At 32.5% G+C, this 25019-nt stretch overlaps 3 protein-coding genes and 1 long non-coding RNA gene across 4 annotated transcripts; 2 read left to right on the top strand and 2 right to left on the bottom strand.

Moving 5' to 3' along the window:
- Positions 1-5745: 5745 nt before the first annotated feature.
- LOC115712372 (probable indole-3-pyruvate monooxygenase YUCCA5) lies at positions 5746-7711 on the top strand. Its single transcript, XM_030640639.2, has 3 exons — positions 5746-6571; positions 6674-7045; positions 7167-7711. Exons 1-3 carry the CDS (start codon positions 5894-5896, stop codon positions 7392-7394), a joined length of 1278 nt encoding a protein of 425 aa, XP_030496499.2. The 5' UTR covers positions 5746-5893; the 3' UTR covers positions 7395-7711.
- A 3555-nt stretch (positions 7712-11266) lies between these two features.
- Positions 11267-12262, bottom strand: LOC133037191 (protein FAR-RED IMPAIRED RESPONSE 1-like). The gene has a single exon (XM_061114052.1). The coding sequence runs from the start codon at positions 12260-12262 to the stop codon at positions 11267-11269; it is 996 nt and encodes a 331-aa protein (XP_060970035.1).
- A 5771-nt stretch (positions 12263-18033) lies between these two features.
- Positions 18034-18871, bottom strand: LOC133037412 (uncharacterized). The gene is made up of 2 exons (XR_009687529.1): positions 18563-18871; positions 18034-18467 (listed from the first exon to the last, which is right to left on the bottom strand). It is a non-coding gene; the product is annotated as an uncharacterized LOC133037412 (long non-coding RNA).
- A 4559-nt stretch (positions 18872-23430) lies between these two features.
- On the top strand, positions 23431-24305 carry LOC133037413 (uncharacterized). The gene is made up of 2 exons (XM_061114679.1): positions 23431-23712; positions 23810-24305. Exons 1-2 carry the CDS (start codon positions 23545-23547, stop codon positions 24011-24013), a joined length of 372 nt encoding a protein of 123 aa, XP_060970662.1. The 5' UTR covers positions 23431-23544; the 3' UTR covers positions 24014-24305.
- The last annotated feature ends 714 nt before the right edge of the window (positions 24306-25019 follow it).

Raw genomic sequence — 25019 nt, 5'->3', positions numbered from 1 at the left:
ATTAATGATTAATTTATGTACTTATAGCATTACATATATATATAATTAAATATATTTATTTATGAAGTTCTTCGAAAGCCAGTGATATATTCTCATGATTTCACTTTTCTTGAACTTTGCTTTACGCGTGACCAAAAACTCATTATAGATTATAAGAAAAATGTAAATCATTTAATTATTAATTTAACTACCTATGTATATATTCTTTTTGTACGTAAATATATAATTTAATTAAAAAGAATATGAAAAGCTATGTGTATAAATATATTGAGCTTCTTAGCAAGTATCAATATATATCGATAGCCGTCCCATAGAAAAAAAAAAAAAAAAAAAGCTATGTACATATTATAAGATGTTTGTACAAAAGTATCTCTTAAAAGAGGTTTATAAATACATTTTTTATTTTCATTCTATTTTTTTTTTATATAATTATCTGTTATTTTAGTTAAAAATTTTAAATTTTATTTTCAGTATTAAATTTTTTAAAGTTTCTTAAAATTTTATTTTTTAAATGCCAAAATAAATAAAAAGCATGAATTAATAAGGTAAATTATATTAAAAAAAAAAATTCTATATTATATATATAGGGATATGATTTTGTCCTGTTATTGTACTTTCACGGATTGTAATCCGTGATGTACGACAGCCGTCAGATGATGAAGTTATTCGATCTGACGGTTGAGATTGATCTAGGGGTAATTAGGGTTAAAAAGTAGAAACGTACCCTAACAATCATTTAATGTACCCTGAGACCCATCTAATGTACCACGGAATACATTCCGTGAAAGTACATCACGGGACAAAATCATATTCCTATATATATAATAATAATATCGAAGAAAGCCCTAGGATCTTGCTATGAAAGAAGAGAATATAATTTTATTTATTTTATGTATATTTTTAATTATAGAGAAAGGAGAAAATATATATAGAAAAACAGTCAATCTCATCCTTAAAGTGGAAAGCTATATATATATATATAAATATATATATTTATATATATAATTTCCAAGCTGGCAGTGGGAGGTTTTGCAAGGCTGGTTGGATACTACACGGGGATATAACAAAAAAAAAACACTAATATATATTTATCTATCAAATCATATCATATCATGCATGGGGGGCATATATATATATATATAACACTATGTATGTATTTATATAGCAATCTCTGTCATATCTCTATAGCTAGCTTTTGTTATGTTGCATTTGGAGTGTTTCTTTTATTTTTGTTCTTGCAAATATTTATTATATTTTAATTAATTATGTAAACCAATATTGAAAACATGGCCTTGGCTAGAGTATGTAATAGAGTAAAGTGGGAAATTAACGATCATCATGATGATATTATTATATATATATAATTATAAAGGGCAATTGGTCATAGCTCCCAATATATATATTTTCATGAAAAGGAGAGAAAACTCCATAGAATTCAAGGTTTTCATGCACTGTTGCACATGCTTCCATCTCTCCAACCCATTCACCCTATTTTTCTTTCCATTCAATCGAGAGAGAGAGATAGAGTTTCAAGTGGCTGAGTGGGGTACACCTATATATATATCATATATGTATAATATTATATATAGGGATATGATTTTGTTCGGTGATTATACATTCACATAATGTATTTTGTGATGTACGGCAGCTGTTAGATGACGGAGTTATTTGATCTGAGGGCTGAGATTGATCTAGGAGTAATTAGGGTTAAAAAATAATAATGTACCCTGACACTCATCTAATGTACCACGAAATACATTTCGTGAAAGTACATCACGGGACAAAATCGTGTCCCTATATATATACACATACTACAAAAAATCTTACAACTCATTATAAATTATCATTTCTGTGTTGTGATTAAAAAGTATGTGGCTAAAAATATTAGTTACAAAAATTACAATTTATTGTGACTAAATATATTTTTAGTGACAAATAACTTTTTGTTGTGACTAAAATTCATATTTAGTCAAAAAAAAAAATTATGTTATGACTTTAAAATTCTCCCTAAAAATAACTATTTTTTATAGTAACACACATCTACACTAATTTCTATTTATGAAATATTACTAAGAGTAATGTTATTAGACACATTTGTTAATAGTTAGTTATATTTCGAAATTTTAATGTAGTTATTAAATTAAATTATATATAAAATTTAATATTTAATCACAAAGTAATAATAATATCATTTTTAAATGGTGTGTTAAGTATTATTGATACATTTTAATATTATTTTTCTATTGCTAATTATTTAGAAGACGCGTCACTTTATAGTGGTACTAGAGATTAATTTATTAGACTATAGGGTTGTATATAGCACAGAATTAAGATTTTTTTTGTTAAAAATTAGTGTCTTATACGGTGTTAAATTGATTTAAGTTTGACTTGTTAATTAATTTTTTTATTTATTAAAAAATTAAATCTTTAATTGAATTAATTAGCATATTTAATATAAATTAAGTTAGTTGATTTGTTAAAATTAAATTTATTTAACACGGTATAAAACAATATTTTTGATAAGTGAAAAATATTTTACACTTGAAAAGTTAATTATATCAATTTTAGTTTAATAATTATATTATGCACTAAAATGATGAAAAATTCTCACAAAATTAAACAAATAGTAGAACAAAATTAAATAAATTTAATATGAGTGACTGTAATTTTATTTATATAAATATTTTTCATAATATAAACTTCTCTAAAATAAAATTTGCCAATCTCCTAACAATATATATAAGTATAACACCTCGTACTAAAGAAAATATAACACAAATATTTCTCTTCATATATAAATATATATATATATATATATATTTATAGGGAGGCCTATATATAAAGGGCAATTAATAGGTGTGTAGATGTAATAACATATTGATGATGAACAAAAGTACAAAAACCCTAAACCTAGAAATCCTAATTCTCACAATCATCCTTTTTTAATTCTTACAATAATATATAAAAATAAAAGGCTCGAAATCCACAACAACAATACTTAAGCATAGTATTGAGGACACGTGGCGAAGTGGGATTATTTCATATGACACTCTTAACTATGCCAAAGCTGCATGCATGATGATACATCGTTTCTCAGGCTTCCACGTAATTAATTAGATACATCATATATTCTGAACCAACCTCTATCTAGGGTTTCCTCATCATCCTATAAAACCATATATAATATATAAGATATAATAATAATAATTAATAATGATCATTCTGGTGTGGTTCATTTTATTTGGAATGCATTACCTTCCCCAATGCTTCGAAAAAAGTATCCAATAAATAAAAGCTTACTTGGTATTTTTGTTTTTCAAATTTTAATATATAATAAATGATGTCCAATAATTATTAAGGTTATTAAAAAAAATTATAAATTATTATTATTATTTAATTTAAAATTTTTATCTAATTTTAATAAGTAAAATTTAACATAAATAAAAATTTAAGAAACATGATTTAGTACATATTAAAATTTAAAAGACATAATTAATAAATATTAAAATAATTTAAAAAGTGTAATTTAGTACATAAACAATCACTAAATTAATAAATTGAATAAAATTCGATAAAATTTTTTAAATCTAACAATCTCAATGACTAAAAAAATACAAAAAAAACATAATTTAATACATATCAAAATTATGAAAAAAAATATTCTAATTAGCTATAAATAAATATGTATAACTGCATGCACTATATAGTGAACTTTATGCCTATATAAATTAGGTTTTACAGTAGTACAATTGAATAATTATTTTGAAATTAATGTATAATATATAAATTTCTAGAAAGCTATATATATATATATATAGCTCCTATTGTTCAAACCCGAAGACGTACCCCTTTTTCTATAATATTAATTAATTATAATTATTAGCTATAGTGATATGATCATGAGGTTTGTGTTTAATAATTAAAGAATATAAGCTGATGATCATGATCATCATTAGCTTTATTTATATATAATTATAGTTTATGCTCTATTAAAATTAATAATTAATATTACAAAATTCCACTATAGGCTGAACTGTATTCCAATGGCATTTGTTTTCCACAATTGTCAATTATAGGCTAATATCTTTCTTTTTGCCTTCCCTTTAACCTTATTCACACATCAACATTATTAATAATTATAATTAATAACTTCTAATTACACACTAGTTAATTTTTAATACATATATATATGCATTTGGAGCAATATGTAAATGAGAATTGCTATAAAGTGCCTAATAGTGAAACTAATATACTTATCCCTTATTTTACATATTTTAATTTAATATTAATTATTATAAAAAATTATTAACAATTTATAAAATACTAGTACCTCGTAATGATACTCTTATCATAAAATAATTTTATAGATCCTAATACAAACAATACCATCTCTAAAATTTTACTTGTGTCATAACATAACATAACATAACTTATAACTAAAATTTTACTTGTGTCATAACATAACTTATAACTAAAGGTGAAAATTTTATATTGTGACTAAATTATCTTGTTCCTTTAATTATTAAAAAAAATAGTTAAAAGTACTACTATACATCCAATCATCCAAACATCCATACATACTCAAGGCACGTGACCGAATGAGATTGATCGAGAATGCTACAATCTTAATCAATCCTATTCTGATACGTGACTCGAGATATAGAATGAATCGGGATGAAAACCAATTTTAAAATTTAACATTTATATATTATGAAACTTAGTTTGAATAATCATACCTAGAAAACTATTCATTCAACATTATGAATCCGGAACAAAATGTAGATGAATGAAACGAATTGAACCCTATTAGCTTTATTAATTTATTATGAAAAGTAGTGAAGGTTTGGTTGGAAGGTAGAAAGGAGGAGTAGTAGTAGTATTATAGTGGAAAATGCAAAATGGAATTTAGCAAAGAAGAAGTATATGACAAGTGTGCTTTGATGTGGGGTCAATAAGAGGTGTTATAGCATGGTGTGGAATGGGCTTTGTGGGCCGGAACAGCCTTACAAGTCCCAATCCCAATGCTTGGAGGGTTGTGTGGGGGCCCAAGATGGTGAGTGAGATAGGTGACGTTATCACACCCCAAATTCCAATTTGGCTAATCTAACTCCACGTGGGCACACTGGTCATATGTCCTACTCAGCTCACTCCCCTGCCACGTAATCACTATTATATAACCCAAAAAATAAATCAAAATCAAAAAATAACTCTATGGGCTTTTCAAATTTCCTGTGGGCCCAATAGAATCAGATGAGGATGGCATGTCATTCTCAATGCTATACTCTTTTAACTCTAATTCCTCAATAATCCCATGAAACAAACTACTATTTCTATTATTATCAATTAAATCAGTACTTCCCTCTAAAAAAAATACCTAGTGTTGAACTAAGTCCACACAGTATAGAGTGGTAATAAATTCACACTCTTTATTAACTCTTTTTTGTCTCTCCATAAATAATGGAACAATCTTAATTTAATTAACTTAGTACACAAAAATGTTACATGTTATTTCCTCAAAAATATTGATCACAAAACACTAACTTAATTATCTCCCCACCCCATAATGGTTCCCAAGAAAAGAATAAATCCATTATTTAATGAAAAGTATAAATATATTATAGTTAAAAGATCTAAATAATAATTAAATAAATTTAATTTAATTTAATTAACTCTCTCTCTAAGCGCATTAACTCTCTCACATGTGCCAAACCCCTATAAAAGGACCATCATCACAACCCTTCCTGTTCATTCAAAAACCAAACTCAAAAATCACAAAAATCACAAAAATCTCAAAAATCAAAAAATTTTCAATCTCATTCATTCTCTTTCCCAATTGAAAAATCAAACCTTTACACTAAAATCCCACTTACACAAACTCAAATAGTTGACCCAAATGGAGAATCTATTTCGTCTTGTTGATAACCAAGATTTCTTCAACAATCGCCGGAATATTCTAATCAACGGTCCGATCATCATCGGAGCCGGACCTTCGGGTTTAGCCACGGCGGCGTGTTTAAAAGAACAAGGTGTACCCTTTGTTGTACTAGAAAGAGCCGATTGTATAGCTTCATTATGGCAAAGAAGAACATACGATAGGCTCAAACTTCATCTTCCAAAACAATTTTGTCAATTACCAAAAAGACCTTTCCCGGAGGAATTTCCCGAATACCCATCAAAGAAACAATTCATTCATTACCTTGAAGATTACGCTAACCACTTTGGAATCAAACCCCAGTTCAATGAATGTGTTCAATCAGCTAGGTACGATGAGACAAGTGGATTTTGGCGCGTGAAAACAACCACAACAAGTAGTGAGAGTGGTCGGTCGGAAGTTGAGTACATTTGCCGGTGGTTAGTTGTTGCCACCGGAGAAAATGCAGAGTGTGTTGTACCGGAAATTAACGGTCTTTCTGACTTTTCCGGTGAAGTTGAACACGCTTGTGAGTATAAATCCGGTGAAAAATATAAAGGCAAGAAAGTTTTGGTCGTTGGGTGTGGAAATTCCGGCATGGAACTTTCTCTTGATCTCTGTAATCACAATGCATTGCCATCAATGGTGGTTCGAAGCTCGGTAAGTAAAAAAAAAAAAAAAAAATCAATATTTTTGTAAAAAGATGGAATCTTTGATTTGGGTTTTTAGTGTTCTAATCAAATTTACAATCTTTTTTCTCAGGTTCATATATTACCAAGAGAAATTTTTGGAAAATCAACGTTCGAGCTTGCTGTGTTGTTAATGGCTTGGTTACCACTTTGGTTAGTTGATAAACTAATGTTGTTCTTGTCATGGTTAGTACTTGGAAACATTGAAAAATATGGTCTTAAAAGACCAACAACAGGACCATTAACACTCAAAAACACAGAAGGAAAGACACCAGTTTTGGATATTGGAACATTGGACAAAATCAAATCAGGTGATATTACAGTTGTCGCTGGAATCAAGAGATTTACTAGTAACCAAGTTGAACTTGTTGATGGTGAAATTCTTGATATTGATTCAGTCATTTTAGCAACTGGTTACCGAAGCAATGTTCCTTCTTGGCTTCAGGTGAGAAAATTGTTCTATAAAAATCAAAACTTTATTACTCTGTTTTTTTTTTTTTACTCTGTTTTGTAAAGATTGAAACTTTATACTAAATTTTGTATTGGGCTTTTTTATTTTTTTTCAGGAAGGTGAATTTTTTTCCAAAAATGGTTTTCCTAAGGCTCCATTCCCACATGGTTGGAAGGGTAATGCTGGTCTTTATGCAGTTGGGTTTACAAGGAGAGGGCTTTCTGGTGCTTCCTCAGATGCCATGAAAATAGCTCAAGATATTGGTCAAGTTTGGAAACTTGAAACCAAACAACAAAAAAAGAGAACAACTGCTTGTCACAGACGTTGCATTTCTCAGTTCTAAAAAATAAAAAAAATCCCAAAAAAAAATGAAAAAAAAAAATTAATCATAACAACAAATTCTCACTAATTGTTTTAGTTTGAGGTGTATAACAATAACTTAAAACAAATACTGTATATTACAGAAGAAGAAGATGATGATGATGATAGTGATGATCATACTAGCCCTCTCCAAAGGCCCTAATATTTTTTTTAATTATTTATTTATTTTTATTTTCATTTTTTTAACTTAGAGAGTTTTTTTTTTCGGGCATTTTTGTAATCTGAGGATGATGAGGCTTTGTAATTTTTTTTTTTACTTATATACAGCTTTTTGTAATATATACTTTTAAGAAAAGTAATGATATGATATCAATGTTTAATCATTTATTTCTCTCAATTTTTTTAAATTTTTGAAGATGACATGTGTAAATAACATAAATATGGCATTAATGATTTGATTGGTGATTTTTAATTATTGAAGAAAAATAAAAGGTTGAGAATCAAAGGATGTTTATTGAGAAATGCTAGGCAACATCAACAATCACAAGGTTGAGAATCAAAGAGTGTTTATAGAGCTTGTTTGGATGGATATTTGCTTCTATAGTTAGTTTTTCAAAAGTTATTAAGTTGGCTTTTGCTAAATTAGTTTTTCTAAAATTAAAAGGTGAGATTATCTCACTTGGTTAAATGATCACTAACTAAATATTAAAATTATATTATTATTATTATTATTCGTGTAATTCAATATAAAATTTTATTTATTTATTTACTTAATTTTGTTAAATAAATAACTTTAGAAAACAAACTGTAGTAATTACAAAAAATAGTACTACTCTAAACTACAAAAAATCGCACTAACTTCTCAGGAATTATATTAAAAAGTATTGGAATCCAAATCAAAATAATTTAAAAAGACATTTAAACCCTTATATAAGACATTATTTTTGATAGTGTTAGAAATTATTTTTTCATTTATATATTACACAATATCTCGAACTTAGGACCTCCAACACACACGCACCTAGTGTCGGCCTTGGGCATAGGCGGGCTAGGCCCGCGCCTAGGGCCCACTCATTTTAGGGGTCCAAATAAAAAAATATACATATATTTTTTAATATTTTTAAAAATACCATTTATTTTTATAGTAAAGGCCCAACAATTTTTTTTTTACCTATAGCCCATTTCAACTCAAGGTCGGCCCTGCACGCACCCTCCTATGGCCACTTGAGCTAGTCTCAAATTATAGTGTTAGACATTAAATGCTTAATAATTTTTACTAAGAGAGTGAACCATCACAATAAAATAACATCTTACGAATGATTAATTATTTTTTATATAAATTATTAGATCTGATGCTTAATTATACATATAATATCTCATAATAATATTAGATACCACTGTTACATGTTACACATTTTTTCTAATATCAATTTTTCTTATTTTTATAAAATAACACCAAACAAAATGCATATTTAATTACTAAAATTTTATGCTTGAATCATAGGTTAATTAGACTTTTTGCTCCTGAACTTTGACATGTACCAAATCATATCCCCTGAACTTTTAAAACCATTTAAAATGCCTTCTGAACTATTGGGATTGTTGGATTTAAGGACTTTTGTCTAATTTTATTCAATTTTACTATTTCAATGATTGTTTATGTACTAAACCATGTTCCCCAGACTTTAATATCTACCAAATTATGTCCTTCAAACTTTGACATGTACTAAATTATGCCTTCTGAACTTTCATCTATGTTAGACTTTTCTACTAAAATTAGATAAAAGTCCTTAAATCCAACAATCTTAATAGTTCATGAGGCATTTTCAATGACCTTAAAAGTTCTGAAGACATAATTTGGTACATGTCAAAATTTAGGGGGAAAAATCGTAACTAGCCTGAATTATATTATGTTTAGATGAATGGGTTTGTGGGATTTTGATTCAATGTTTTAAGATTGAGCAAGTTGGGGGCATATAATAATAAATCTTTGCATGATAATCAAATTGGTAGGTCCCTTCATAAAACGACAATAGAGCCAGGCCGCCACCTTTTCTTGCTATTAATAAGCCTAACTCCTCCTAATTCATTATATTAATAACTTATTATTATTATTATTATTCTTGTTGTTATTATCATCATTAATATTATTCTTTTTGTGGTGATTTTTTTTCATTATTTTAATTATTATTTATGAGGTTGACTAACTTATTAAATATTTATTTTAGTATAATTTTGCAAGTCTTCTATGCACCACCCCACATGGAGTCATAGAAATTATTATGAGCCATTTTAAGTGAAGTTCTTATATTAATATAGGCAGCCGATTTTGTGCCCAAATGTGCAAAACACGGATTGGAATCCGTGTACGGCAGGTAGGTCCCACGTTAGAATAGTTATAATTTTTAATTATTTATTTAAGTTGGCAACCGGTTATTCTAGGTTAGGTAACCGGTTGTAAATTTGTATTTTTAATTAAAAAAAAAAAAGGTACAATTTAATTACTGTTCACGTCAGTTAAAGTAAAAAAAAGTACAACAGCTTTACTGTTCGTGGCAGTTAATTGTACAAATATACTGTAGGCAGTGGGTCCATGTTGTCGGAGTGGGGTTATTTTGGTATTTTACATCATGTATGTAATTTTGGAATTGTAGTTGAGTACATAATATCACGTACCGAGTACATTAATTGTTTATGCATGCTGTTTAGTAAAATTAGTGTACAAAATATCACGTACCGAGTACAAAATATCACGTACAGAGTACATTCATATTTGTTTCGTAGTACATTGTTAAGAATAATTTGTTATAAATTATGAAATTATGTGTTGGTATATATTGAGTTTTAAGTTGGTGTATTATTTTTATTTTTATTATTGTGTATAAAAAAATACAATTACTATGGAAATTTTTGACCTTATAAGATTGAATTTTCTTGGGTAAAATAATTTATTTGTTCATTAATTATAAATTTGAGATTTGTTGAGATAAATACCTTAAACACGGCAAACATAACATGAAGTATATAAATGTAGAGTTTTTGAAGCAATAACTAGAGTCATAAACCTTAAAACATCAACGGTTAAAAATAGCTAGTTATATATATGAATGACCATAGTATGATTCTTGTGTGGTGGAAGGCGGTTCAGGGAAATACGCGTTGGAGTGTTCATTGAATGAGTCAGTTGTTGGTTGATTGTGTGCTGACTGTTGCCCCTGAGATCCAGTATTCTGTTGACGGTTTGGGCACCGCCGATAATCATGGCCTGATGAGCGACAAATGCGACAATGTCTTGAGTTTCTTGGGATCTGCTCCCCGTTCGGTCCTTCCCTTGGATTTCCCGTACCCTTTGTTCTCACAACTTCAGGGTCTTTAATAATGTTGGGGTTGTTACGATATCTTCCAGGTTGTGGCGTCTGTCCTTCTGGATTGGAACTCATCTCAAATTCTTCCTTGAACATTAGAGTTAGCCGTTCAATCTCTTCCTTTGCACGCGTGTACGAATCCTCTGTTTTTGCTGCATAGAAAGTCAAGTTATAAGTTAATGAGGTGAGAGATCCAAACCTAGCCATCTCATAAATGTGTTGTTGTTCTTGGGCCGGGGGGTTAAAATGTAGGTGGAGATTTGTCTTCGCGGATTTGCTCCATCGCTTCATGAGAAGAGTATTAGGTATTCTTCTGATGTTTAATCTTTTCATTGTAGCCCATAAATGTCTACAAGGGTACCCCTGACATTCATATAGCATGCAGCTACAGTGTAGTGCTCGTTGGCCTTCACAGTAATGAACTCGGTATCGGACTTCCGGATGCTGAAACTTTCCAATGGTGTATATCTGCCACTCTCCTTCTTGCTCCTCACTTATGACAAAATAATTATTCTCTAAATCAAGCTGCTCAAAGAACCTTGTGGTACATAGTTCTTGTGTAGAATTCAGCACATTGGTTGTAGTACGTGGTCAAGCATGTAGGATTAGGTGGGTGAGGTCGAGTGCATCTGCTTTTGAAGTCATTTGCAGTCTCGTTGTGTCTGAGCTTTGAGACTGTCATATCTATGGTTGTTACGAACTCGCGCAAGCAATAATTCTTCTCTAAAAATTTTTTTAGGGCTGAGTTGATCGATTCGCAACGTTGTGTGGTTCTCATTCCTGCAACGAATGAACCCCTTAAATAAGTTTCTGCCCACTGTTTTCTTGTGTCGAATGTTGTTTGGCACCATTCATTATCTGTTAGTTGTTGGGTTTGGACGACGTCTAACCATCTTGCTTCGAAATCCTCCTCCTCGTAGTAGTTGTACATTAGATCTTTAAACATTTTCAAGAAGATCGGATCTTTAACCTTTTTGGAAGCATTTGTATTGAGATGCCAAGCACATAGACGGTGTGTCACATCAGGCATGTGTTCCATGATGGCCTGTTTCATGGCCACATCTTGGTCAGTAACTACAACATTTGGCTTCTTATCTCCATGGCATTCGAGAAATTTTTGAAGTAGCCAACGATAGGATGGAAGCTTCTCGTGGAGGAGTAGAGCGAACCCGAAGATGCATGTGTTGAAATGGTGGTTTACGCCAATGAGAACAAGGAGAGGCTTATTGTACTCATTTGTCATGTAGGTGGTATCAAACCCTAGTACATCCCCAAAAGCCACATAGTCGACACGTGAGTTTCCATCTGCCCAAAATAAGTTAGCCAATCGATTCTCCTCGTCCACCTGATATACAACGAAGAAATTTGGATCCCTCTCTGCGAGACAATCAAGAAATCCCAACGCTCCTTCCGAGTCCGTCTCTATCTTTTCTTCTCGCTTGGCACCAGCAACCCTGTTGTAGACATCTCGAAGTTGACATGGCATTCTCTCGTAACCTCCACTTTGCAAAGCAACATGAGACATTATGTTGGCGCTTTAATTCCAACTGAGTTCATCGACCTAACTTGGGCAAGCAAGCCATCGGACACTACTCGGTATGATCTCAAAAATTGTACCTCACTTGATGAAGCGAGGTCGTGATTGTGTATTGTGCTGAACTCTTTGCATTTCCAAGTGTTAGATGGTTGTGTGAGTAAAATACGTAATGCTGCCTGACATCCGGTTCTAGTGACATCATGAGGTCTCTTTTTTCTTTGTGTTTCCGTTATTGTGATTCTTTTGTAACCCTCGGAACAACAAACCCACCTGCGCATTACGATGACTCCGTGAGAACGTCGTACATCATCTTTTCTTGTGCCGAAACCCATCCGTTTCGCATACATTTCGTAGAATGCTTCCCATTTTCCCAGTTTGTCGAGACTCTTGCCTAGGACGTCACATATTTGAATCTCATTCACTGGTTTTGTGATGTTTAGCTCTGTTGTTATGCTTTCCCATTCGTAGGTTTGTTCCTCATTCATGTTCTCTGCCTGAGACTCGGCCTCCATATTGTATCTGTTTGAATTAACAAATTAAATGATAAAGTTAATAGGTAAGGAATGGTTTTCGAGAAAGATAAAAAAAAAGGACTTACTGATAAGTAACCAATTGTTCCTTCGACGTTAATGTACTGGAGTGGAGTTACAGTGTTCGATTGTTATTGATATCGAAGAATTAGAGATGAAGACTAAGGGAAAGATAGTGGTGAGTCGATTTAAATTAGATTTTATGAGATTGAATGCCTCAGATTGTAGAGTAATATGGGTTGGTGATCACATTTAAGTGTGTTGGGCTGATATTAATGGGCCTCTCAAATATTGGAAACTCTATTCCACTCTCTTCGTACGTTTGAACAGTAAAATAGTACAATTACATTTACTTTTGAATAAATTAATTGGAAAATAATGTTATTGTATGATTTTTGGGTTTAGATATTTTGTTGAGTTGTATGGGTTGGTGGTAACATTTAAAATTGTTGGGCTTATATGAATGGGCCTTTACCAACCTTTTTTAATGAATTAAACCACTTCGTACGTCAGGATAAAAGTAATAGTACATTTTTGTATTTCTGGACAATAAAGATTGAAAAGTAAGGATGTTTTTTTTTTGTATGAATTGATGACATTTTTTAGTAGAATGGGTAGTTTCTCCCATTTATATATGTTGGGCTGATATTAATGGGCCATTCACCTACATCTTCTTATGAATTAAACCGTCGTTGTACGTTAGAACAGTACCGTAGTACATTAGGTTTTCTGGGAAAACGGGATTGATGAATAATGTTGACATTTGACCATACTACGTACGCCTACACGTGTATTTAACTGTGTAATTCAGAAATTTAACCACCCCTCTTTTGACACATCAGATGTGCCCAATGGAGTACATCCCAGTTGAGTACAGCTAACTAAAAAACGTACTGTAGGGTTATTCTCCACGACTTATATAACACACTTGAGACGTTTTCCAATCCAAATTTCAAGTTTATAGAGAAATTAACTTGTAATTTAGTTATTAGCATTACATATATCAAGTATGAGTTCAGGCCCACACTGGGTTATTTTCAATGGACCAAATGAAGGTATCTATAGTAGGTACGAAGACGCTGTAAGCAAAAACACTAATTCTGATGCGTCCATAAAAATAATTCGTTATGAATCTTTCATAGAAGCTTTCTCTGCTTTATGTCTACATGGAGAGACGGGACAATGCTTCAATGGGCAGCAAGTTAGACAACTTTGCTGTGTTAATGAGTTTCCCTGCATGTGGGATTCTGATGATGATAATGATGAAGAGGCTATCCTGAATTCTGTTTCCTCACTGTTTGATGAGGGTGAATGCTCTGGTGCAAATAAATCACCCGAACAGGACAACATGAATGATTCGACTGACAAAGGTGAGGACCGAAATGGAGATGATGTAGAAGTTGGGGACAAAGAAGGAGTGGATACTTCTCCAAAAAACAGTAAATGATGCTTTGTGTTAGTGTCCAAGTTATGTTATTTTATATTTTGATGCTATAATGTACTATCAGTATTTGTTATGAAAATCTGTACTTCGGTTTATTTTGCAGTATTAATGTCACTTTCCTCATTAATTAATTGTGGAATTAAAAGTGAAGTGAATCATTGTGAAATCACAACTGCAAACAGAAAGAAAATAGACTTAAAATAATATAGTAGAGTTACACACAACTATATATATAATGGAGGTAAGTTCTTCAATCTCATTAAATGGCATAACAAAAAGTTGATAGAACGGCCATATGAGATGAGTTGTAACAAAAGTACACTACATATATATAAAATACCACGATTGAAACCGAACGGATGTTCAATCAAGTTCTATAACTTGAGGGAACTTCCGTTGAGACGGAGGGCTATTGTCTCTGAACGGGGACTTTGGTCGTGAAGGAGTTTCTCTTGGAGTAGTGATTGGTGATTCTTGTTTTACATGAAGTGGGTAGTGGGGTATGGACACCTCGGTGTAGTCGAGAATGTCATCCATGATACCCTCTAATTTTTGTCTTGAAGTGTTGGCTTCTTGCATGAAGTGGGCTGTATGGTACAGGTGTTCCGCCAGTTTGTACGACTCCTGCTTGGCCTCCGTGGCTCGTGAATGAGCCTTCCTTGTCAGCTTTTCGTGTTCGTGGAGAACGTACTCCGGCCTTGCACAGTTTGGACATCCTGACATGGAGGCTGAACGGAGTCTTGGACTCCGTGACGGTGTACCTACGGGTCTTGTGGAAGAGAAAGGATGCGGTGGGGATTTTGGAGGACTTGTTTCAAAAGGGTTGAAGTTTTGGTAAGGGTCCATTTGATTTAGGAAATAGTAAAACGGGGTTTCAAAATAAATGCTTAGTTTGTAAAACCTAACCTTTACTTATATAGTGGTTTGGTGGGTTGATGTACACGTAATTCGGTTCATGTAATTTAATAATGGATTTTTTTTTTCCCAATTAAACCATTTAATAGTTAATAAATTTTGACAATGGTAATATCCACTTACGACAATCTAAAAAATCCCAATTTACCCATTTAGATAACCAATGTTAATAGAGTGAATCAAATCCAAACAAAATCTAAGTAATATAAAAAAAGTACTATGTGATGTGACATTTTTCTATTAAAAAGAATAGTACGTACGGTTTTTTGATTTAAATAATAATTTCCAGATTTGAAGTAAAAAAAAAAATGTCACATCACCATCTTGAAATAATAAGTACATGGTTTAAATGGTGAAATAAAAAATGTGATATGACATCCACTCATTTCAGTAGTCAATAATTTATTAACATTTCACTTGTCCAAATTTTAATAACAAAAATGTGATATTAGTATATTACAGCCCAACAAATATTAAATCTCCTTAAGTAATATACCTAGGTTTCGTGTTTGCATATAGTATCTTAATTAACTCAAATCAGGGAATCCCATGAGATCTGCATGTACTGAATTTGATTTGACGTTACACTGTGACATCTCTGACGTACGTTATTTAAAGCATATGAAATATTCCATTTAACGTCAGTGAGTACACTGTAGGACGTAGACAGAAAATTAAATATTGATAAGACAGCAATTGGTTTTTTTAGTGAGTATGCAGAAATTAAAATTAGAGGAAATTAATAGTCCATACTTGGGTAAGAAGATTACAATATTTGGACAATTTTGAAATAATTCCCAACAATATAAGAATGTGGACTATTAAGAATGGGTAGTAGTCCAAATTTAGTACAACTCGTAAATAGGAAATGGTTGAAACTGTATTAAAATAAGTATTTTACGAATAAATATGTACGAAATTATAGTTTACATTTGACAACAACTTCTAATTATCTCATTAAATTCAAATATTGAGTAAACATAATTGCACCATACTGTATTTACGGTGTGACGTACTGTGCACAGATATTGATGTACTTTATTTTCAAACTTGAACTTATTGAGATATGGGAGATCCATCTTCTGCCGTACATTGAAATACGTCACAAATATATTTGCTAATTAATTTTTGGGAACCACATTACAATTTTTCACATATTTATTTAAACATTACAAATTTCCAATATTAAAAGTGAACACCCAACTACCATTACCATTAAGATGTTATGAATCCGTGTTGGTAAAATTAATATTAAATATTTTCATTTAAAACCTGATTTGACTAGACTGTACACCCTATCAATCAAGATGACTTTGTCAATGCATTGGAAAAAGACATTTGGAAAATCCAACCCAAATTGTGAAGTGAGTTCAAATTTCAAATTAAATAATATTTAAAAATAATAATTAATAATTTCAAAGGTATTACTAATTACTTGATAGTAATTATATGTCATTATTTCACTAATTTTGTACCATTAATCCGTATAAGGTCACAACATTAGGGTGTACCATCTACTTTGAAAACCCTAGCTCATCCACTTATTTTATTTTGGAATTATTTTTTAAAATCTGACATTGCAAGTGTTGTTCGTAACTTATTGGAAATAGTGAAACTCAATGGCACATATTGAGTGAACATATTTCCATTCCAAATAAAATTTAAGTTTACGATTACAAAGACATACACAATAGAACATAATTTGTACATAACTTAGTTGTATCCCAAAATAAATTAATTAGGATGTTTTTTACACTGAAAAATGTAGGTTGTATTGAGATATACTATAATATCAGTACTATTATCACATGATGCTTTATCTGACTCAAGACTTTAGTTTTCCACCCCGCGTGTCGATTTTCGTCCAGTGTTTGGCGCACCGACGGCTGTGTCAAATATGATTACACTCATCCGCCGATGGCCTTGTGGACTACGGGAGGTTGGGTAGGTTCGGTTGGGTGGGAGATTTGGCGGCGTCTCAAGTAGTTCCCTCCAGCCTAATCCACCAGTCCGAACACTTCGTCAACATTACCTGAATATACATGTAGCGCGTACATAAAATTTCTAAGAATCAATTTGTAATAATATAATATTGAAAAAAAGTAGACAAAAATAGTTGAGTTATTACCCAGATTTATTATGAGATGATTGATTGAATTGCTGAAATTTCCTTAATGCATCTACAACACACGGTTGTATTGCATACCAATCCTTCTGTTTACACATCTTCACTTCGGTGCAACAACAATACATAATTTATTTTTTTCATATATTATCCCTACACATATGTGTACAGGAAGGGAGTGAGTTCTCTAGGAAAGAGAACAATACTAAATTGAGGTGTGAAGGAGTAAGGACAGGTAGAGGGGTATATATAGTACTTGTGGATGTGATTGTGTTGTGTAGTCTTTTCAAAAATTAAAAAATAATAATTAATAGAAACTAGTACGGCTAAAGATGGGGTGATATGACACCAATACAAACCTGATTTTGTCAATGCATTGAAAACCGTTACTTCAACATACCCAACCAACTAATAAATTTTCCTTAGAAGACGTAATTTGAACCAACCTATTGACCGGTTTTGTTATGGTTTGGTTCAGTTTGTACGTGTAAGAAATTAGTACAATTTGTGAGAGAAAAAGTTGTTATTAGTTTGTATTTGAATTCTAATGTCCAATAATCAGTTGACATGTGTAGGATGTATTACCTTCTTTAATAAAATAAAAAATAGTTATTTAAATATACAAACCTTTGAAGTCAATATGAATGAAAATAATGTGTGTCATTTAAATATACATTTTGAATTTTCACTGGGTTAATATCAAAGAAACTTAATGTTAATAGAATCTCAAACAGTACATACGATGTGACATATAACTATGTAAAACTCAGCTAAGTACGTTTTTACAATAAAATAATAATTTCAACACTTAAAGTAAACAACAAATCCTTCAAAACCCTAAAAAACAATTTTAAATAAATGAGGAAGACCTTTTTTGTATTTTAAAATAATAAACATTTTAATAATATTTTCCCATCAATCCATATACGGTCAAATCAGTAGGTTGTACATGAGGAAGCAATTTGACCTAAGACTGTAAAAAACGCTGACATTCGCCTCCCGCATATCTTTTCTTCAAGAGTCTGGCGCACCGTTGTGTCAAATATAATAACACTCATTCCTCGGTCGCCTTGTGCACTCGGGAGGTTAAGGTTCGGTAGGATGACATATTTGGGTGGCCGTTTTGGAAGTAGTTCCCGCCACCCTAGTCCACCCATCCCAAACCTTCGTCAACATTTCCTGAATACACATGTACCACATACATAAAATTTTTAAGAAACAATTTGTAATAATATAATATTGAAATAAATAGACATAAAGAGTTGAGTTATTACCAAAATTTGTTATGAGATGATTTATTGAATTGCTGAAATTCCCTTGATGCACCTACAACACACGGTTGCAGTGCATACCAATCCTTCTGTTTGCACATCTTCACTTTGGTGCAACAACAATACATAATTTATTTTTTTAATATATTATACACACGTCTACATATAGGGAGTGAGTTCTGTAGGGTAGAAAACACTACGAAATTGTGAAGGAGTAAGGAGAGGGAGAGGGGTATATATAGTACTTGTGGATGTGATTGTTGAGTGTAGTCTTGACAAAAATTTAAAAATAATAATTAATAATATAACCCTACGTACTAGCTACAAATAACCTAAAGCTATTTATTTGACTTTTTCAATCCCTTGAAAAACGTAGTATCAACAAACCCAACCCCCTACTAACTTTTCCTTGGAAGACGTAATTGGAACCAATATGCATGCTCGGTGACAACATTGAATTGGTTCACTGTGCTAAACAAAAATTATGTATTTAAATAAGGTAAATGTTGCTCCCATTGTTATCACATGTAGCAACAAATATCCTAATATTATGTCCAATTAAACATGTGTGGCCAAATGAATAAGAAATTAAATTAGGATGTTTACTAATAATGAAAACTCAATATTTATTTAAATACGATTTTAATATTTCATTAAAATATTATTCGTTGGAGTAAATATTGCAATATTTTTTGTAAGATTACATTAACGTATCAATCGTTGGAATCAAGATTACAATCAGTGGCGGAACCAGCCCTTAGTCTTAGGAGGGGCCTAAGTATGTTGATTTTTTTTAGCATAAGGATAAAGATTTTTTGTTCTTTTGTAGGACAAATATGAAGAATTTAGTACATTGAGAGCATAGGGTAAATTTATAGTATACCCCTTAAGGGGTTGTATTTGTTTTAGCATTCAGGACAACTTTTAGTGAACTATTTTTCCATAATTGCGTACATTACAATTATTGAAAATTTTTAGAAATTTTGGAATAGTATATAGTGTAAAAAATAAGGTTTAAATATTTAGTTGAATATACGACTGTTTTTTCTTATACGTGTGGTAAATAACTATTTGAGCTTTATTTTCGGTACTGTAAACTATTAAAAATTTTTTGAAAATTTTATATATGGTCCTAAATAAGTACATCGTATGCGATTATGAAAAAAAAAAAAGACCAAAAATTTTTGGGTGATTCTACAATGCACCCCCTTAAAAGGGGTGCAGTAATGCACCCTTACCTATTTCGACATTGAGAATAAATTTGAAGTGTAATTTTTTTTCATATTCATATTCGTTTACGTTATAGTTAATTAAGATATTCTATAAAATTGTGACAAATTCGGAATAATTTACAATATAGAAAGTAGTGTTCAAACAATCTATTTCACACGCTTATAAAATAAAATAGTCACGTGTGCAACACACTTTTTGAATCCTATTTTTCGGCGTGTTAAAATTTTTCAAATTTCTTAAAATTTTACAGGATATCTTAAATAGAAATAACGTACACGACCATAAGAAAAAATTTGACTAGAAAATTATTTAGATTCTAAAACAAATATGGTGCATCAATATATTCATTTAAAAAGGAGTGGTGTATTGTAAAATTTTCCAAAACTTTTTTTAGATGCCGAAATAGATAGCACGTCTACCAGAACGATATTGATACAATTCTAAACAAAATTGTTTTAGTATAAAAGCATAAATAATCATTGGCCCATTTATGAGCTTTTGAGTTTTGAAATAGTCAATTTTCTATCAAGAAATATATATTTAAAAAAAAGCAATTAATATAGATATACATTTAAAAATCAAAATGTGAGGAGGGGCCATGGTCCCAGCAACATAGTACCGCCATTGATTACAATAATTTTTTGAATACTATATAAATATAGATATTTAATAACAAAACTGTATAATGTTATGAATACAATAGTACTTTAAGACAAGAAGTGACTCTAGTTGTTGACCGAGGTTTTCGGCAACTAATAAAATATGAATATAATAATGAGCTATAAGAAAGCGAGATGAAGACTTTTTACGTGGTTGGGGCGTTAATGAGCCTTAGTCCACGAGCCACTGATATTTATGGATGTTTTAATACAGCTCTTACACTTGGGAGAATGTTTGTCTCTTTAATACAAAGAATGTTCTTGGTGAGTTTTTTCTCTGTTTGCTCTTAAGCAGCCAAGATTCTCCGACCCCATTAAATGAGCTTTGAGGGGGTATTTATAGTGTTTGAGTGGGGCAATCCCTAGAGTTGTACTTACACATGTGTCTGTAAGTATCCATAAAGTTGGGCATTTCCGATGAATATACCATGGGTGATGCATGGTGAAATCCCTAGGTGCTGTAGGGTTTTTATGGAGAATGTCCTTTTTTTCTTATGATTGACGTGACTCTTCGCAGAGTAGCCGTCGCTAGACTTAAATGATCATTACTGTAGAATAGTGAATCCGGTACGCTTCATGATGAACTGAGTACACACCCCAGTAACAGTGTGAGTGCTACGAAAGGTTGACTGCCGCTCATTAGAACCCTAGCCCGAGAGGACGTTCAGTGAGTTGATCCTGAGGATAGTGACTCTGCTACGCAAATGCTAACCTGAGTACTTACTGTGACTCGCATTAACCAGAAAACACCGCCTGTAACAGTGTGAGTGATGTGAAAGGTTGACTGCCGCTCGTTAGAACCCTAGCCCGAGAGGACGTTCAGTGAGTGATCCTGAGGATAGTGACTCTGCTACACCAATGCTAACCTGAGTACTTACTGTGACTCGCATTAACCGTAAAACACCGCCCGTAACAAAGGTGAGTGATGTGAAAGGTTGACCGCCGCTCGTTAGAACCCTAGCCCGAGAGGACGTTCGGTGAGTTGATCCCGAGGATAGTGACTCGCTACACCAATGCTAACACCGAGTACTTACCGTGACTCGCATTAACCGTAAAACACCCCGAACAATGTGAGTGCTACGAAAGGTTGACTGCCGCTCGTTAGAACCCTAGCCCGAGAGGACGTTCAGTGAGTTGATCCTGAGGATAGTGACTCTGCTACACCAATGCTAACCTGAGTACTTACTGTGACTCGCATTAACCAAAAAACACCGCCTGTAGCAAAGGTGAGTCGTGAAAGGTTGATCGCCGCTCATTAGAACCCTAGCCCGAGAGGACGTTCAGTGAGTTGATCCTGAGGATAGTGACTCTGCTACACCAATGCTAACCTGAGTACTTACTGTGACTCGCATTAACCAGAAAACACCGCCTGTAACAGTGTGAGTGCTACGAAAGGTTGACTGCCGCTCATTAGAACCCTAGCCCGAGAGGACGTTCAGTGAGTTGATCCTGAGGATAGTGACTCTGCTACACCAATGCTAACACCGAGTACTTACCGTGACTCGCATTAACCGTAAAACACCCCGAATAAAGTGTGAGTGCTACGAAAGGTTGACTGCCGCTCGTTAGAACCCTAGCCCGAGAGGACGTTCAGTGAGTTGATCCTGAGGATAGTGACTCTGCTACACCAATGCTAACCTGAGTACTTACTGTGACTCGCATTAACCAGAAAACACCGCCTGTAGCAAAGTGTGAGTCTTGTGAAAGGTTGATTGCCGCTCATTAGAACCCTAGCCCGAGAGGACGTTCGGTGAGTTGATCCCGAGGATAGTGACTCGCTACACCAATGCTAACTTTGAGTACTTCATTGTGACTCGCATTAACCGTAAAACACCGCCCGTAACAGTGTGAGTGCTACGAAAGGTTGACTGCCGCTCCTTAGAACCCTAGCCCGAGAGGACGTTCAGTGAGTTGATCCTGAGGATAGTGACTCTGCTACCCCAATGCTAACCTGAGTACTTACTGTGACTCGCATTAACCAGAAAACACCGCCTGTAACAGTGTGAGTGCTACGAAAGGTTGACTGCCGCTCATTAGAACCCTAGCCCGAGAGGACGTTCAGTGAGTTGATCCTGAGGATAGTGACTCTGCTACACCAATGCTAACCTGAGTACTTACTGTGACTCGCATTAACCTGTGTGTCAGAGATACTGATAGTAACAGGATGTTCATTGTTACCATAACGAACCCCCCGTGAAGAATTGTAAATTTGTAAAAAATATTCCAACATGTAATTTTCGGCTTCATGACAGAGATACTGATAGTAACAGGATGTTCACTGTAGACAACATTATTTTTTTTTATATATAATATTAAAAAAAACTACATAATTATAAAGAAATATTAATCAAGACTTTTATAAATGTATTTGTTTGTATTTTTATATCATTAAGTGTGGTAATAATATATTCGGGTGTTTGCAGTGTCGGTAGTGTAGTTTTTGACCCTTTTTTTTTTAACCAATCCATACATGCGGTTTTTCCAATTTCTCAAACCGCAGTCGCACCGCGAAACTAAAAATCGCAGAACTCGCACTGCGGAAAATGGTGCGATGCGGTACTGTTTTTTCGATTTGGACTATTACCAATAATTAAACTATCACAAATACAACAAAACTTGAGTAACAATTGTGAAAAATTAAATTTCAATCAACGTAAATTAAAATATTTAATGTTTACTAATATTGGCATCCCTACTAATATTATTTAATGGATTTAACAAATATTTAGTAATGTAATATGGGACGTACACTGTTCAATTGATGGACCTTGTCAATTCACACAACACTAAAATATTATTTTAAAAGAAAGGACCGGTTGAGACATGACATGATACGCTTCCCAACGAAACAATCAGCCATGCCCTATTATGTTGTACGAATTAGGTTTTGAAATTGGGGTTTATTTTGGCACCAAGATTGATAATGTTAGAAAACTTTTTAAAAAAATTCATTTTCCCACCACTAACTCATTTGGAACAGCCTATATATAAACAGTGCCCCCTTTACTTGTGAGTGACACACATTATCTCCACCATAGTTAGAAAAAAAAAAAAAATTTGTACACCTCACTCAGAAATTATAGTACATCGCACATGGTGGCTGGTGGTGGAGAAGACTCATGCGGGTTCGATGGGGGTGGTCCGCCTTGGAGAAATTCACTTCAGGGACACCCCCATTGCTACTGTGGTGATCTAGCTTATGTTTGGACTTCTAGTAGTAGAGCAAATCCTGGTCGTCGATTCTTCGGATGTCCACACTATGTAAGAGTTTTGTCTTTTTAGATTCAAAAGTACTTCTCATTTATGTTTTCTGTACTTAGGCAGCCATGATAAACTAATAGGGTTATTTTCAACTCAGGAGAACGATGAAAGTCGAGGATGTGATTACTTTTGTTGGATCGATAAATCACATGGTAAGAGAAGTACAGATGCTACACCTGGATTGCGAAACCAAATCAAGATTTTCGAAGAAGATAAGAAACGCAATGAGAATGTTATTAGAAAATTAATTTTTATCATTTTTATTTGCCTTCTCATCATTGTCCAACTTATATTGCGTTGAAGATATGGGTTGTCCCAAAATGCAAATGTTTTGTATGTCTTATGTTCTCAAAACTTGTTTAACTTAATTGTGTAGATCTTAATAGAACCGTGTGGATGATGACGAAAATTTCATTTGGTATGAAGTACCCACAACGTTCTCAAAATTTTATGTTTTCTACATTTCTAATTTCTGTAGCAAATTTCGTCAATGGGTTCAATGTGAAGTTGCAAAATTGTATATTATTCACATCTTCGTATTTGTTATGTGAAGTAGCGCAATGAGAATGTTCTATATTCCATATTTTTCCTCATTACTATGTTATGAAAAACCATATTTAAGGGGGCTATTGTTTATTTACATTTGGTTAGAGTAATGGTACATTTGGTTAGAGTAATGGGAGTTGATATGGTATGGTTTCAATCTTTTTTTTTTTAAATGTTCTCAAAACTCAGTTTAAAGTTGAATGACTACAAAGATTTGGTAACTAACATCAAACAATTAACAAGTGACCTTTGTCGTTATTTGTAATGTCATAGTACATGTGTTTTGAAAATACGGTTTAAGGAAAAATCGGTTTAAAGTTTAATGACTACAAAGATTTGGTAAGATTAGGCAAGTAACATGATTTCCTTCAAATAATTAAGAAGAAGTCACCTCTTCACCAAAAAAACAAATAAAGAAAATTAAGAAGTCACCTTTGTTTTTACGGTTAAATAATTTCGTGAAGTACAGTCAACTACTTTCAAGTATGGGTACATTGTAAGAGTTGTTATGGTATGAGTACAAAGATTTGCTAAGTATGGTTTAATATATTGTCAAAACTAAAATAAACACAAGTCTGTCAACATAATAACCAGTTCCAAACGTGAACTAATAAAAACAGATGTCTAAATCCAAATGCTCCGAAATCCAAACTAAACAACACACAAATAACACAACCTATGCTCCCAAATCCAAACTACACAACACACTAATCACACGACCTATTAATAACACAACCTATTAATAACACAAGTGTTTTTCA

This window comes from Cannabis sativa, chromosome 4 (assembly GCF_029168945.1).
Source record: "Cannabis sativa cultivar Pink pepper isolate KNU-18-1 chromosome 4, ASM2916894v1, whole genome shotgun sequence".
Taxonomy (NCBI): domain Eukaryota; kingdom Viridiplantae; phylum Streptophyta; class Magnoliopsida; order Rosales; family Cannabaceae; genus Cannabis; species Cannabis sativa.
The sequence above is the reverse complement of the archived record's forward strand: the minus strand, read 5'-3'. Positions and strand labels throughout refer to the sequence as shown.